Source organism: Biomphalaria glabrata, chromosome 4 (genome assembly GCF_947242115.1).
Source record: "Biomphalaria glabrata chromosome 4, xgBioGlab47.1, whole genome shotgun sequence".
In the NCBI taxonomy this organism is placed as follows: domain Eukaryota; kingdom Metazoa; phylum Mollusca; class Gastropoda; family Planorbidae; genus Biomphalaria; species Biomphalaria glabrata.
The window spans coordinates 51,356,660-51,373,617 of record NC_074714.1 but is presented as its reverse complement, the minus strand read 5'-3'; the positions used below and the strand labels follow the sequence as shown (position 1 = coordinate 51,373,617).

At 38.9% G+C, this 16,958-nt stretch overlaps 1 protein-coding gene across 7 annotated transcripts in view; it reads left to right on the top strand.

The window, feature by feature from the left end:
• Nucleotides 1-16,401, top strand: part of LOC106070364 (prickle planar cell polarity protein 3-like) — a 169,711-nt gene extending 153,310 nt beyond the window's left edge. For all 7 annotated transcript variants that reach the window (XM_056026334.1, XM_056026336.1, XM_056026335.1 and 4 more), the window contains 2 exons: nucleotides 5,115-5,318; nucleotides 11,212-16,401. In XM_056026334.1, coding sequence (XP_055882309.1) covers nucleotides 5,115-5,318; nucleotides 11,212-12,864 — 1,857 coding nt within the window. In that variant the 3' untranslated portion in view covers nucleotides 12,865-16,401. The remainder of the gene's footprint in view (nucleotides 1-5,114; nucleotides 5,319-11,211) is intronic.
• The last annotated feature ends 557 nt before the right edge of the window (nucleotides 16,402-16,958 follow it).

Genomic DNA, 16,958 nt, shown 5'->3' with positions numbered 1-16,958 from the left:
TGCATGTGTGTACTAGTACTGAAGACGCCTCTGTGGGGAGACCCTTGCAATGTGCATGTATGTGCTAGTACTGAAGACGCCTCTGTGGGGAGACCCTTGCAATGTGCATGTATGTACTAGTACTGAAGACGCCTCTGTGGGGAGACCATTGCAATGTGCATGTATGTACTAGTACTGAAGACGCCTCTGTGGTGAGACCCTAGCAATGTGCAATGTATGTACTAGTACTGAAGACGCCTCTGTGGGGAGACCCTTGCAATGTGCATGTATGTACTAGTACTGAAGACGCCTCTGTGAGGAGGACCTAGCAATGTGCATGTATGTACTAGTACTGAAGACGCCTCTGTGGGGAGACCCTTGCAATGTGCATGTATGTACTAGTACTGAAGACGCCTCTGTGGGGAGACCCTAGCAATGTGCATGTATGTACTAGTACTGAAGATGCCTCTGTGGGGGAGACCCTAGCAATGTGCATGTATGTACTAGTACTGAAGACGCCTCTGTTGGGAGACCCTAGCAATGTGCATGTATGTACTAGTACTGAAGACGCCTCTGTGGTGAGACCCTAGCAATGTGCAATGTATGTACTAGTACTGAAGACGCCTCTGTGGGGAGACCCTTGCAATGTGCATGTATGTACTAGTACTGAAGACGCCTCTGTGGTGAGACCCTAGCAATGTATGTACTAGTACTGAAGACGCCTCTGTGGGGAGACCCTTGCTATGTGCATGTGTGTACTAGTACTGAAGACGCCTCTGTGGGGAGACCCTTGCAATGTGCATGTATGTACTAGTACTGAAGACGCCTCTGTTTGGAGACCCTTGCAATGTGCATGTATGTACTAGTACTGAAGACGCCTCTGTGGGGAGACCCTTGCAATGTGCATGTATGTACTAGTACTGAAGACGCCTCTGTGGGGAGATCCTTGCAATGTGCATGTGTGTACTAGTACTGAAGACGCCTCTGTGGGGAGACCCTTGCTATGTGCAATGTATGTACTAGTACTGAAGACGCCTCTGTGGGGGAGACCCTTGCTATGTGCAATGTATGTACTAGTACTGAAGACGCCTCTGTGGGGGAGACCCTTGCACTGTGCATGTGTGCGCGAGTACTGAAGACGCCTCTGTGGGGGAGACCCTTGCACTGTGCATGTGTGTGCGAGTGTTCCTGTGTACAAGTCAAGCAGCACGTCATGGAAAGAGAGTGAGCAAGTAAAATAAAAACAAAGGAGCTGGGGGGGGGGGGGAAGATAACACGAAAGATCATTGAAAGTAGTCGTACTTTAGTCCCAAGAGACAAGTTGTTCACTGACTTGTTTATTTGTTTACATGTCATGTCAAGTCGGGGGGGGGGCTTCTTTTTACCTTGTTGACATTTCGAATGTCACATTGAGAAGGGTAGTCTCGTGTAAACCAAAATCACTGCTGACGTTCTGTCAGTGTCGTGAAACGTGAGATGACTTCTTTAATGAACTCTTTATTTGTTTTAACTTTTTATTCACTTTCTTATACACCTCTATTAGCTTCTTTATTCACCTCTTTACTTTATTAGCTTCCCTATTGAACTCTTTATTAGCTCCTTTATTCACCTCTTTATTAGCTTCCCTATTCACCTCTTTATTAGCTTCCCTATTCACCTCTTTATTAGCTTCCCTATTCACCTCTTTATTAGCTTCTTTTTTTCACCTCTTTATTAGCTTCCCTATTCACCTCTTTATTAGCTTCTTATTTCACCTCTTTAATAGCTTCCCTATTCACCTCTTTATTAGCTTCCCTATTCACCTCTTTATTAGCTTCCCTATTCACCTCTTTATTAGCTTCTTTTTTTCACCTCTTTATTAGCTTCCCTATTCACCTCTTTATTAGCTTCTTATTTCACCTCTTTAATAGCTTCCCTATTCACCTCTTTATTAGCTTCCCTATTCACCTCTTTATTAGCTTCCCTATTCACCTCTTTAATAGCTTCCCTATTCACCTCTTTATTAGCTTCCCTATTCACCTCTTTATTAGCTTCCCTATTCACCTCTTTATTAGCTTCCCTATTCACCTTTTTATTAGCTTCCCTATTCACCTCTTTATTAGCTTCCCTATTCAACTCTTTATTAGCTTCCCTATTCAACTCTTTATTAGCTTCCCTATTCACCTCTTTATTAGCTTCCCTATTCACCTCTTTATTAGCTTCCCTATTCACCTCTTTATTAGCTTCCCTATTCAACTCTTTATTAGCTTCCCTATTCACCTTTTTATTAGCTTCCCTATTCACCTCTTTATTAGCTTCCCTATTCACCTCTTTATTAGCTTCCCTATTCAACTCTTTATTAGCTTCCCTATTCAACTCTTTATTAGCTTCCCTATTCACCTCTTTATTAGCTTCCCTATTCAACTCTTTATTAGCTTCCCTATTCACCTCTTTATTAGCTTCCCTATTCAACTCTTTATTAGCTTCCCTATTCAACTCTTTATTAGCTTCTTTTTTCACCTCTTTAATAGCTTCCCTATTCACATCTTTATTAGCTTCCCTATTCAACTCTTTATTAGCTTCCCTATTCATCTCTTTATTAGCTTCTTTTTTCACCTCTTTTTTAGATACCATATTCACCTCTTTATTAGCTTCACTATTCACCTCTTTATTAGCTTCACTATTCACCTCTTTATTAGCTTCCCTATTCACCTCTTTATTAGCTTCCCTATTCATCTCTTTATTAGCTTCCCTATTCACCTCTTTATTAGCTTCCCTATTCACCTCTTTATTAGCTTCTTTTTTTCACCTCTTTATTAGCTTCCCTATTCACCTCTTTATTAGCTTCTTATTTCACCTCTTTAATAGCTTTAATGAACTCTTTATTTGTTTTAACTTTTTATTCACTTTCTTATACACCTCTATTAGCTTCTTTATTCACCTCTTTACTTTATTAGCTTCCCTATTGAACTCTTTATTAGCTCCTTTATTCACCTCTTTATTAGCTTCCCTATTCACCTCTTTATTAGCTTCCCTATTCACCTCTTTATTAGCTTCCCTATTCACCTCTTTATTAGCTTCTTTTTTTCACCTCTTTATTAGCTTCCCTATTCACCTCTTTATTAGCTTCTTATTTCACCTCTTTAATAGCTTCCCTATTCACCTCTTTATTAGCTTCCCTATTCACCTCTTTATTAGCTTCCCTATTCACCTCTTTATTAGCTTCTTTTTTTCACCTCTTTATTAGCTTCCCTATTCACCTCTTTATTAGCTTCTTATTTCACCTCTTTAATAGCTTCCCTATTCACCTCTTTATTAGCTTCCCTATTCACCTCTTTATTAGCTTCCCTATTCACCTCTTTAATAGCTTCCCTATTCACCTCTTTATTAGCTTCCCTATTCACCTCTTTATTAGCTTCCCTATTCACCTCTTTATTAGCTTCCCTATTCACCTTTTTATTAGCTTCCCTATTCACCTCTTTATTAGCTTCCCTATTCAACTCTTTATTAGCTTCCCTATTCAACTCTTTATTAGCTTCCCTATTCACCTCTTTATTAGCTTCCCTATTCACCTCTTTATTAGCTTCCCTATTCACCTCTTTATTAGCTTCCCTATTCATCTCTTTATTAGCTTCTTTTTTCACCTCTTTTTTAGATACCATATTCACCTCTTTATTAGCTTCGATATTCACCTCTTTATTAGCTTCCCTATTCACCTCTTTATTAGCTTCCCTATTCACCTCTTTATTAGCTTCCCTATTCACCTCTTTATTAGCTTCCCTATTCACCTTTTTATTAGCTTCCCTATTCACCTCTTTATTAGCTTCCCTATTCACCTTTTTATTAGCTTCCCTATTCAACTCTTTATTAGCTTCCCTATTCACCTTTTTATTAGCTTCCCTATTCACCTCTTTATTAGCTTCCCTATTCATCTCTTTATTAGCTTCTTTTTTCACCTCTTTTTTAGATACCATATTCACCTCTTTATTAGCTTCAATATTCACCTGTTTATTAGCTTCTTTATTAGCTTCCTTATTCACCTCTTTATTACTTATTTTTTCACCACTTTATTCGCTTCTTTATTCATTTCTTTATTCTCCTCCTTATTCACTTTCCTGTTCACCTCTTTACTATCTTCCTTTTCACCTCTTTATTATCTTCATTTTCCTCTCTTTATTCACCTATGTATTCACCCCTTCATTGCCTCTGACCTCTAAATTCACATGGCAACGGTCCATGCTGGTTGATTTATGTTTGGCTGTATGGTCGTGGTGGTATGCACTTTGGCCTGGCTGTATGGTCGTGTGGTATGCACTTTGGCCTGGCTGTATGGTCGTGGTGGTATGCACTTTGGCCTGGCTGTATGGTCGTGGTGGTATGCACTTTGGCCTGGCTATATGGTCGTGGTGGTATGCACTTTGGCCTGGCTGTATGGTCGTGGTGGTATGCACTTTGGCCTGGCTGTATGGTCGTGTGGTATGCACTTTGGCCTGGCTGTATGGTCGTGTGGTATGCACTTTGGCCTGGCTGTATGGTCGTGTGGTATGCACTTTGGCCTGGCTGTATGGTCGTGTGGTATGCACTTTGGCCTGGCTGTATGGTCGTGTGGTATGCACTTTGGCCTGGCTGTATGGTCGTGGTGGTATGCACTTTGGCCTGGCTGTATGGTCGTGGTGGTATGCACTTTGGCCTGGATGTATGGTCGTGTTGGTATGCACTTTGGCATGGCTGTATGGTCGTGGTGGTATGCACTTTGGCCTGGCTGTATGGTCGTGCGGTAATACGGTCCCGAGTTTTGAGCCCTGCCATCAATAATCTTGATTTTTGAAGGAATGTCCAAAACTGATAAAACAAATACTAGATCTATTTAGTGTTTAGTGATTGATTTGATTGATGACTTTTGACACATCGGCACTTTTTATGTCATGTCTTGCCCTTACGAACAATTGAACGCCTTTTACCTCCCCTCCTCCAAAAGCACTGAATTTTTGAGGGGCTGTAAATGGCCCGCAGGCATTATTTGAGCATTACTGAGTATTCTGTTGCCCTAAACTGTATTGCGAAATATTTTCTGTTTAATGTCAAGTTTAAAATAGAATGCCCTTTTTTTTTAGCTAATACCTAAACCCTAATTTTATTTTATATTTTGCTTTCAGTGCCGTCAAGATGTCTGTCCAGGAGAAATGGCGGTTTTTGCCTCCAGAATGGAAGGCGACGTCTGCTGGCATCCATCTTGCTTTGTCTGCTTCACTTGCCGCGAGCTGCTAGTCGATCTTATCTACTTCTACCACGAAGGACAACTCTACTGCGGGCGTCACCATGCAGAGTTACTCAAGCCGAGATGTGCCGCTTGTGACGAGGTAATGGGGAATTTGATATATAATGGATCTACATACATCTAGATGTAAGACTTCAAGTGAAAGTGGGAAGCGTGGTCGAGAGGCTACCTAGAAGGGGGCTCGAGGTTCGACACCCGACTCGGGCAGAGTTGTGTTTACTGAGCGCCTAAAGGCAGCACGGAAAACCAACTGCTAGATACCCTTTCGTCCACTGATCCACAATTGAGATTGGACCAAAAGCGCTCTGAGCATGCTATTAGCATGAAAGTAGCGCTATATTAAAGCTATAATAATAAAAAAAAAAGTAACAAGTACCGAATGAGTTCTTCTCAAACATTTCTTCTGTTGGTCATTGTCCTTGTTGTAACTGACCACTCATGGTGTTGACAAATTCGGCGATCTATTGGTGATCTTTGTTGTTGACATGTTGTTGAAGTCCAATCGTTGACTTGTAGCACCAGATGACTAGTAGACAACTAAACCGATGTAGGCGTATTATATTTTACATTCTAGAACTTGTGTAATTACTTGCATACGCTAGTTTTGTGAACACAAGTAAATAGGTGAACTTTGATTACACCATGATTACACTACTGACAAATTCTAATTGAGATGAAATGAAATAAACTGATATTTAAACAGTGGAGGACACGCACTAACCACGAGATATATCAATTGTAGGAAGACCCACCAATAGTGACCGAAATAAAAAAGAACAGACTACGTTGGGCAGGTCACCTTGAACAGGTCACCTTGAAAGAATGTCAGAGAACAGAGGCGCGAAAATTGTGTACAGGCAAAAACCAAAAAGGCAGGCGACCCAAAGGCAGATCCCGAATGCGATGGATTGATGATGTGGAAGCAGAGCTGCAAGAGCTTGGGTTTAGGGCGTTAAGACGGGGTGCCCAGGAGAGATCTGAATGGAAGGATGTGTTGAAGCAGGCCAGAGCCCTCCATGGGCTGTAGCGCCACTGGGATGGATGGGTGGATATTTCAACAAGTCTAGCTTACAATACAAACACGTCCATACTCTCTCGTTTCTTTTGATCGACCTTCGATTTTGACAGAGAAAAACTTAACACACAAAAAAAGCACATTTATATGTCAAATAGTTTTTTTTAATTTTTTTTATTTTTTAGGAAACCTCAGAATTTGCGCTATTCAATTTTAGCTTTATCATCATAGGAATCCTTGGGCCTTAGGCCTCTTTTCTTCGCCCCTTTTTTGGGCTTTATGTGCCTCTTTTATGCACTAGCGGATCCAGAACTTTGGAGTGGGAGGGGCGATTTTTTTCCAAACCCTAACCCTAACGCCCAGTAAACCCTAACCCTATACATAAACGTGCGTACAGCATATATATATATATATATATATATATATATATATATATATATATATATATATATATATATATATATATATATATATATATATATATAAGAATAAATAAGCAGTATTTCTCAGTATTTTCATGCATTCTTCACTGCAGAAACGCATTCTCCTGACATCTACAGCTCTTTATCCATCAGTGGAGTACGGGGCGAAGCCCCGACGCCAAAAAGCGTTTTCTTGCATTTTTCACTGCGGAAACGCCTGCTCCTGACATCTACAGCTCAGTATTCATCAGTGAGTTTCGGGGCGTAGCCCCGACGCATAAAGCGTTTTCATGCATTCTTCACTGAAGAAACGCATTCTCCTAACATCTACAGCTCATTATTAATCAGACGTCAAAAAGCGTTTTTCTTGCATTTTTCCCTGCGGAAACGCCTGCTCCTGACATCTACAGCTCACTATTCATCAGTGAGTTTCGGGGCGAAGCCCCGACGCATAAAACGTTTTCATGCATTCTTCACTGAAGAAATGCGTTCTCCTGACATCTACAGCTCATTATTAATCAGTGGACTTCGGGGCGAACCCCGACGCCAAAAAGCGTTTTCTTGCATTTTTCACTGCAGAAACGCCTGCTTCTGACATCTACAGCTCTTTATCTATCATTGGAGTTCGGGGCGAAGCCCCAGCGCCAAAAAGCGTTTTCTTGCATTTTTCACAGCAGAAACGCCTGCTTCTGACATCTACAGCTCACTATTCATCAGTGAGTTTCGGGGCTAAGCCCCGACGCTTAAAGCGTTTTCATGCATTCTTCACTGAAGAAACGCATTCTCCTGACATCTACAGCTCATTATTAATCAGTTGAGTTCGGGACGCCAAAAGCGTTTTTCTTGCATTCTTCACTGCAGAAACGCATTCTCCTGACATCTACAGCTCTTTATCCATCAGTGGAGTTCGGGGCGAAGCCCCGACGCCAAAAGCGTTTTCTTGCATTTTTCACTGCAGAAACGCCTGCTTCTGACATCTACAGCTCACTATTCAACAGTGATTTTCGGGGCGAAGCCCCGACGCTAAAAGCGTTTTCTTGCATTCTTCGCTGAAGAAACGCATTCTCCTTACCTAAAGCTCATTATTCATCCTATTAAAAAAAGGACTTTTAAATAATGTTGTACTTGAAAAATATTCTAATTTGAATTTATACGCCCTTAATACATTGCAAATAAAACCGATTTGTTCCTTGAAAAGATCAGATACCCCACATATTTAGATTAAGGCTTTGAGGATCGCCGCCGAAAAAAAAATTTGATAAATAATATTCAATAAAATTCAAGCATAAATTGTGAGTTATAGTCCCAAATTTAACTAGAAAAAATATTAGATTAAGTAAAGGTTGTAAAAAAGGCTACTCATCTCAATCGTGACTCTTATACTGAAAATTTTTGTTTGAATTCTAACTTTTCCAAAGCAAAGTCTTTCTTAAAATAATTATGATAAATTCATGTGAAATTACATAAACTCTGTCTGGAAATGGGAGGGGCGGTAGAATGAAAACGATTTATCCTCGCTCCTTTTTATAATTTCTGCTAATGATTGCATTTGGCATTAAAGAATAAGGGTAGGGCCACTCGATGTGAGAATTTAATTTATAGCATATATAAATTATATTAGTGGCTAATTTTTATTTTTACATTTTGTAATTTCTTAACTATAATACAAAAAGAAAAATTATTGCTTTGTCCGATAAGGGAAAGGAGATGGCATGTATCGCCCCTCCCACCTTTTTCCTTTTATATTTACTAATAATAAAATTTGAGATTAGAGTGTGGTGCGACATAATATACAAATGGTTTCACATATCAATTATATAGAAATTCAACTATTTTTGTTCACAAACTATGATTCCTCCATAAAAATAAGACCACTCCCCACTCAGAGGGCTAGAGCGGGTAGGGCAGTACATGCAATCGCCCCCCCCCCCTTACCCCACCGAATCGGCCAAGATACCAGAAGGGGAACGACATAATATTAAATTTATATATCAATTCAACTAATCTTGCTCACAAACTACGATTTCTCCATAAAAGTAGGACCGCCCCTCCCCAACTCAAATGGTTTAGGTGGGAAGGGCATTAGAGGTTTCGCCCCCCCCCCCCACCAATCGGACAACAGGGGAACGACATAATATAAAGATCGGTTAAAATATCAATAACAAGTTTTAATCATATAGATATTTAATTGATTCTTTTGGCAAGCTGTGATTTCTGCAAATAAATTGGACCGCCCCCCCCACTCAAAAGTTTATGGTTGGGGGGGGGGCCGATTGATGCTATCACCCCCTCCCGACCCCACCTAATCAGCCAACATACTAAAGAGGGGGGGGGGCGAAATAATCTAAAAATAGTTTGAAATATAAATAATTAGTATATATTATTAACATAAGTAATAAATTCGTATACAAATTGTGTGACTTCCATACTAAAATTCGTCCGCCCCCCCCTGGGGGGGGGGGTCCGCCGAGTGGGGGGGGGGCCATTGCCCCTACCGCCGCCACCCCACCTGGATTTGCCAGTGCTTTTATGGGCCATCTTGGCTCTTTTGCGGGCTTTTTTTTTTTATGTTTTTATCTGTTCTCATAATTCACAAGTATTAATTTTTTTAAAAGGAAACCTCAGAATTTGCGCTATTCAATTTTAGCTTTATCATCATAGGAATCCTTGGGCCTTAGGCCTCTTTTCTTTGCCTCTTTTTTGGGCTTTATGTGCCTCTTTTATGGGCCATCTTACCTCTTTTGTGGGCTTTTTTTAAAATAGGTTTTTATTTGTAAGTTTATTCATAAGTATTAAATCATAAACAATTGAAATTGTATTAAGTATTAAATTAACATGTCACAATAGTGCAGTTTCGGATTTTGCTTTTAGTTTCTTATATGACAGGAAAAAAACTAAAAGAAGATATATAATTGGCCGCGTGTTTTAAAAAAGGTGAATATATGCTTGTTTTAATGAACAGTAATTTACATAAACATGGAACCTTAATTTAAAAAAAAACAAAAACTCTTAGCTAGAGGACATAATAGTGTCTGTGAAAAACAGCAACAGAAACATCTCAAAGTCCAAGTCCTAGGTCACTCTGAACATTCTGAAGGATATTTCTTGGCAATGTAACACTTCAGAGAAGCATTTTTTTTTTAAACCTTGATTTTTACCTTGATACTCTTGTTCTAAAGTATTTCTCCTTAGACCTTTCAAAACTCCATCTTTAAGTTCTAGAACTTTTTTTTCTTAAAGTTAGATTTAAAGAAAAGTATGTGAGAGAGAAGAGAGGGTGGGGGTGGATCATCTTGCTGAGGAAATTGGGTTGGCTGGAGGTAGGGATAGGGAGGAAAAGGGGGAAAAAAAAGTTTTGGCGTCGTTTATACACACACACACAGGCGCAACGTGAAGCTAATTTTATTCTCATTTTAAAGTCTAATCAAAGAAATGGGGAAAAGATGGCGGATTTCTTCCATAAATACAGGGACTGATACATGGAGTGGCAAGGAAGCCAACGTGTAGGAATAGTGTTACTGTAAGCACGCTTAGGCCTGGCTGGGTTTTTTTTTTTAAGTTTTTTTTTTAAAAGAGACGAGAAACTCAGAGTGGTCTGGGGGGGGGGGGGAGGGGGTGCCAGTCTGCTCAGTCGACCAAAGTTTGATACACCTTGTGTTATTGACAGATTACCTGAGTGACTTGTAGAGGAAAGGTCTCACTCTATTGGGTGTGTCATCATCGCTCCATGGTCCACACTGACTACAAATAAACAATTGAGGAATTATTTCTGACTACAATTTTTTTTTTTTTAATTATTTATTTTCTTCTGTTCACCTGCTTTTGGTAATAAACTGTTAAGTCTGAGCAGAAATATATAAACTACAAGGCCAAACTGTAAATACCCACACATGCTTCTTGCAGCCATCTTCGATGAACCAACTCCAAACACACACGTATCGTAATCGTCATATATGCAACATTAGATCACATATATGCAACATTAGATCACATATATGCAACATTAGATCACATATATGCAACATTACATCACATATCTACACTGCGTCCTAAAACAACACAGTTTTTGTGAGATGTGTGGCTGAGTTGCAAAAGTCGCTTGGCCACCTGTTAAAGGGACTCGCGAGTTCAAAAGCCCACTCGAGCAGAGTTGTATTTGCTGAGCGCCTGAAGGTATCATGGGAACCTTCTCCCAGAGTCCCAGAGATTGGACAATCTAAAAATTAAATTAAATAAATACATTTGCCACATTGTCTACTTTATTTAGATCATTTTATATTTATATGATCAATTTTTTTAAATAGTCAACAAATAGTGGAAATAAGGAAAAACATTTGTCGAACCAAATATTTTGATCTGAAAAATAATCTGTCCGCTTTATTTGTTTCTAATTGTAGAGCTAAGTAAACTAATTCACCTTGCATTCCCATCAAAACACACACACATACACACACTACTCTTAAACTTCTAATAATAACGTTATGTAAACTATCTTCTAATCTCTAAATTTGTGTAATCTCTAATTTCTACTCCCACAGATTATTTTCGCAGACGAGTGTACAGAGGCGGAAGGAAGTAGCTGGCACATGAAACACTTCTGCTGCTTGGAGTGTGACCGGCAGCTGGGCGGACAGCGCTACATCATGCGAGATGGCCGGCCGTACTGCTGCTCTTGCTTCGAAAACCTCTTCTCTGAGTATTGTGACACCTGCGGAGAGCACATAGGTGTTGACCAAGGGATGATGACCCATGACGGCCAGCACTGGCATGCCTCTGAAATGTGTTTTCGCTGCCACACTTGCCAGACAAGCCTATTGGGCCGGCCGTTCCTGCCCAAGCATGGAGTCATCTATTGCTCTGCGGCTTGCAGTCGAGCCGGGTCCATGACTACCCAGACACCTCGCCGTCCAGAGGATTATCTGGTGAGCATGCAAGAAGCCAGGGTGAGTTCCCCTGTCAGTTACGTTATCCAGGAAGGTCGCGCAGGCATACAGGAAGTCCTTAGGCAGCAGTATACTCTGCCAGATAGCCTCCCTTCTTCTGACCGTGACCAAGGGTATGCTACCAGTAGCAACAGTGAGGTGTATGCTCCAGGAATGTTTGAAGTGCATGCTGGACAGCTGGATGAAGAGGAGGAGGAACCTGTGTACACTCTCAACATTGATGGTCTTATTGATGCTCTCCCCTTACAGGAAGCTAAAAGAAGGAATCGTTTGTCTCAGTTCTCGATGCCAGACCTTAGTCAAGGTCAGGCTGAACCCTTGTCTCAGGACAGCTTGACACCACAGTCCGAGACTAGGAGTGACCTTGTTTCTCCCAGAAGTGAAGAGGCTGACCCTGTCCAGTCAGACTCTGACAAAAACATCAGTGTCCACTATGCATCTGTTAGCGTCCCTCACCATCATCCAGCAGATGATCCTAACATCATGATGTCTCCAGCAGCTGTGATGATGATGCACCAGAGCAATGGCCATCTGCACCATCATCACCACCATCACTACAACCAGATTTCTGATGCAACCCACTACAACAGTGTGGCCCCAGGCACTGCTTTGCCTCCACAGCTGTTTCCAGTGTATCGTCAAGCCACACCATCTTCTGTCAGGTCATACCCAGAGCTTCCTAATGTCCGTGTCCTAGACAAAAGGGATCCCGGGCCACAGCAGAACGCAAGGCAACCATCTCATCCAAGAAATGCTTCAGGCATCCCATTGCCGGACTCCATGAAAATGAACCCAATCTCTCGCCCACCCAGCGGTCAAACCAGAACACCCCCCTGCCGTGAGCCCCGTAGCCCGAGACCTAATGGCTGCCCTCGTAGCCAAAGTTTTGAGGGCAGGCCAGGCAATCCTCCATCACAGCAGCAGAACACTTCCAGCATGAGCCGCACTACCAGCGCCGTCCACCCATCCCGCAGTGGTGGTAGTCACCGCAGTCACCCTCGGCCACAGGTTCTGGATAGCTCAGCTGCTGACCGGTTTATGTATGGAAACTTCGACGATGACCACTGTAGCACATGCTCCAGCTCCAGCAGCTCGGATGACTTTGACTACAACTATCACTTCCCAGCTCGCCACAGTAACAAAATTTCGTATGTGGATGACATGGGCATCGGAGGCACAGTGGGTGGTCAGTCTTCGGCCAGAGGGCGTCATCACAGACAGAAAAATAAAAATTGTGTTTTACAGTAATAATAATTTTTTCTGAAACATCTTGGGGGAAAAAACTTAGCTTTTCCCTTTCTTATTTTCTGGCCATGTCTGCTCAAAAGGTGTAACTACTTATTTCTGGAGACTTCTGCTCATAATCCTGTATATGTTTTTATTATTCTATGTTCTATCATAATCTTGTTACTATTCTTGAATTACTAAAACAAGTAGTATGTTCTCAATAATAAACAATGGATAATTAGTGATTGGACATTCATTTGGAATTTAATGCTTCCTCCATGTCTGATGGTTTGGATATTTCTTTCAATCAGGCGTTTCGCCAGTGATATGGTGTTTCACTGTACAAAGACCCTCTCGCCAATTTTTTAACAAGTGTCAAACAAGCAGTGAACAGAGCAATATAAGCATATTCATTTCCCTTGTGCTCTATATGTTAGTGGTATATTTATATTTTGATTCCTACACATTTCTTCTGCCAGGACACACACAAAAATGTATTGCCTGATTGTCATTTACCAATGTAATGTATTTTTATTTTATGACTAGTCTTTATTGTTTTTGATACTTAAAAGTTTTTAGTGCAGCATGGTGACCATTAGTTAGGCCTCATTTCAAGTTCTTGTCTCAAAATATGCATTGTCTGATTATTCAGATGATTCCACTCTGTCAGTTTTCACAGTAATAATTCTTTTTTTTTTTTAAATGGCATGGATACACAATATAAATATAATATTATGCTATATACTTATTTGTTTAGTTGGGAACATTGACTGGATAAGAACTGCTTGAACTTTTTTTTCAGTCACTGAAGCATGAATGTCTTTTGGGAAATTTTAAGGAATCACATTTTTTGCTAGCAATGGATTCTCCAGCTTGTGAAATGTGGTTTTGTTTGGACCACAAAGATTTAGTCTAATGAGCTCTGGATGTTTTTAACCTATAATACACTTCAAGTTCTTCCTTCACCTTATTACTGCATAATGCATTTTGAGATAGGAAAAAAAATGTTTGTTGTAACAATTATAATTGTATTCTTGAGAGAATTTATCAATGCAAGTAGATGATACTTAACTTTTGATACTCTACATCAGAGGTTCACAATCCTAGTCAGCCTGGGGGAGCCATTGTTTGAACAACTTGCACAGGCTGCAGGGTCTAGTCTAATGGCAAGGGAGCCAAGGGTTATAAACTTTGGGCAGACATTTAGAATGGCTAAAACAACATTGCAGGCAGGTCCCTGGCCATAGTTTGAGCATCACTGCCCTACATCAAGATGCCTTTAGTGCTGAAAAGTCCATCCAGATTTATTATTTTTTTGTATCTTCAAATGCATTGAAATGCTATTAGAGCAACTGCTGATAACAATAGTACTTTTAAACAATTTAATTTATAGTTTTTATGTAGATATAAAATAAAGTTTATACTGTGCGTCGGATAGCATAAACTTTCTCTAGTGTGTAGAAAGTGTGTTAAACTTTCTCTAGTGTGTAGAAAGTGTGTTAAAAAGTTAAAAATGCTGATTAACCACTGGTCACTGTAGCTTATATAGCCTGGGGAAAAACTCTGTCCTAGCTTCTTAAGACAATAAGTAGCAGATTCAATTAATATTTTCAGTGCAATATTACATTATTTCACAGCGTAATAAATGCAGATGTTGGGTATTGACTATTACCTGTTTATGTAATTAATATTAGTTACATATGTATGAAATATGTAATAATTGCATCTATCTTAATCATTGTATGTATCTGTACTGTGAGAAGTAATGTATATTAGTACTGTAACACATTTTGTTTTGTACAACTCTCTTGATATTCATATAATTGAAGTGGGTACGACACACTTGTCTCAACTATTTATGAAACTTTAAAATGTGTTTCTATTTTGTTTGTACTTCAATGGAATCGTAAAACATTTATTAGGATTGCTATCCAGATGAAGTGTGGCTTACAAAATGTCCTGAAATCTTGTCAGTAAGAGTTAAGCCTCTGGAACCAAGTTGACAAATTTGAAAACTTGATTTAGCTATTTTTTTGTAAACCTATGTAATAGTATATTTTAAAAGTCTATGGACAGTATTGTTTATAAAGCCAGTGCCCTAATGCATTTATTTCTATTTTGTGATTGTATGAGTAGAATCTGCCTAGTACATGAACATCCCGTGTTGTAGGACATAGGAATGACTATATGTGTAGCATGCATTCTGTAAGAAATCTGGCAAGCATTTTATTGAATCTAGTCCATTTGCCATAATATTGGTTCTTTTTATTGCATTGATTAGAAATGGTCATTGTAGGTCAAAGTAATTGATTATCATTCTGTCTTATACATTACATTTGCATCAGTTTAGTCTACTTATATTATTAAGATTTTTTGTTTCATTATGAAAAGGTTAACTTTTTTTTACAAAATAAATATTATTGATTTTAAAAAGAAAATAAAAAATTAAAACTTTTAGCATGCATAATTTTTTTCTACGTTTTCAACATTGATTATAACCTGTGTCTGGCCCTGATTGATCTTCCAATCAATTTTCCCATCAGATTATTCTGTACATTTAAAATTTAACTGTCTTTAAATGGCTTCTAAATCATCAGCATTTAACTCCTGTTTTGATGTATATTATTAAATGAAAGCTTTAATGAAACCAAACTCAGCATTGTTTGTTACAACATTTCAGTATTGGTCTGTGTGATGTTTATGTGGCATTCATTCTTCCTGGGAATTGGGGAAATCTGTGAAGTACCCAATCACAGGTTGTGATTTCCACCATAAATACATTTTAAACAGAATTATTCTAATTGCTTGCACTATTTATTTTCAATGGAAATTTTGATATCACTAATACTTGATTTATTTTAATAAATATAATTATACTAATATTTGAAATGTACAAAATCTATGTAATCACATTACGAAAACAAAGGTTTGTCTATAATAGGAAATGTATATAAAAGTTTTTAACTTTAAAAAAAAATCCTTCTGTTTGTATATAAGTGTGAACTTACTGGTATTTGACTGTCATTTCCAACCTAGTGATTACACAATGTGTTATGTTCCTGTGCTATCTGCAATGTGATGTTAGGTTACTTTTTGTTTGATTAATAGCTGTTGCTTAGACAGGGGAGAGATTATGTTGCATTAAATAGTCATGTTCATCATTGTCCAATATTAGCTGATGCAAGGGAAGCAATCATGAATATTTGCCAGATTTTCACAAAACTAATTCTATTATTTTCAGAATGAAAATGATTATTGTCTAAAACTGAATTACACACACTGAATTTCATTGTTTAAATATTAATTGTTTGATTGATTAACTATAAATATTATATGTGATTACCATCCCATTAGAATCAAAGAATCATTTTCTTTTTTTTCTAATTCTTCCTTTCAACAATGAGTGTGCCTTCAATGTGACTTTACTTCTTGATTTTTATTATATGTCATTGTTTCGCTGAATCATTTAATTATGATAATTTATTTACTGTATGTTCACCAAAAGTTGTGTCTCTTATGTTCAATTTATTAAGCTGAAATAAAAGTGATTTAATTTAACTTTTCCAAAATTTCCATATTTATTTTAAATAATATTCAGAATTTTTTGTGTCATATATAGACATTTTTTTTTTCTATACGATGAATAGTGTTTCTGTTAATCCAACATTCATGTCATGATTTAATAAGCTGTGTACTTCACACGGCTTTGGAGTAGAACCAACTGTTCCCTACATATTTTGTTCCTCATTGTCTGTACGGTAAAAAAAAAAGTAAAGTTCCCCTTTCTGACCTTGTGATCTATGGAGCAGATGATGTCATCTGTTTCTGTGGCCCATGATTAAAGAGGGTGGCATGTGGCCAGCACAACAACCTTTAATTTTCCCTAACTAATGTCAGGTACCCATTAGAGCTGAAATATCCCGAATAAATCCCAGTCTTCTCTAGGATTCGAACCCGGGACCCCCAGTTTGGAAGCCAAACGTTTTACAGCTCTGGCACCACACCTCCTGTCTGTAAACTATTCATTCAAATTATCTTTTCCTCATTGGTGTCTGTTTCTGTCTTCAGAGTTAGCTTTCCTTTCCTTTTGCTCCGAGGTCTTAGTTAGAATTAAC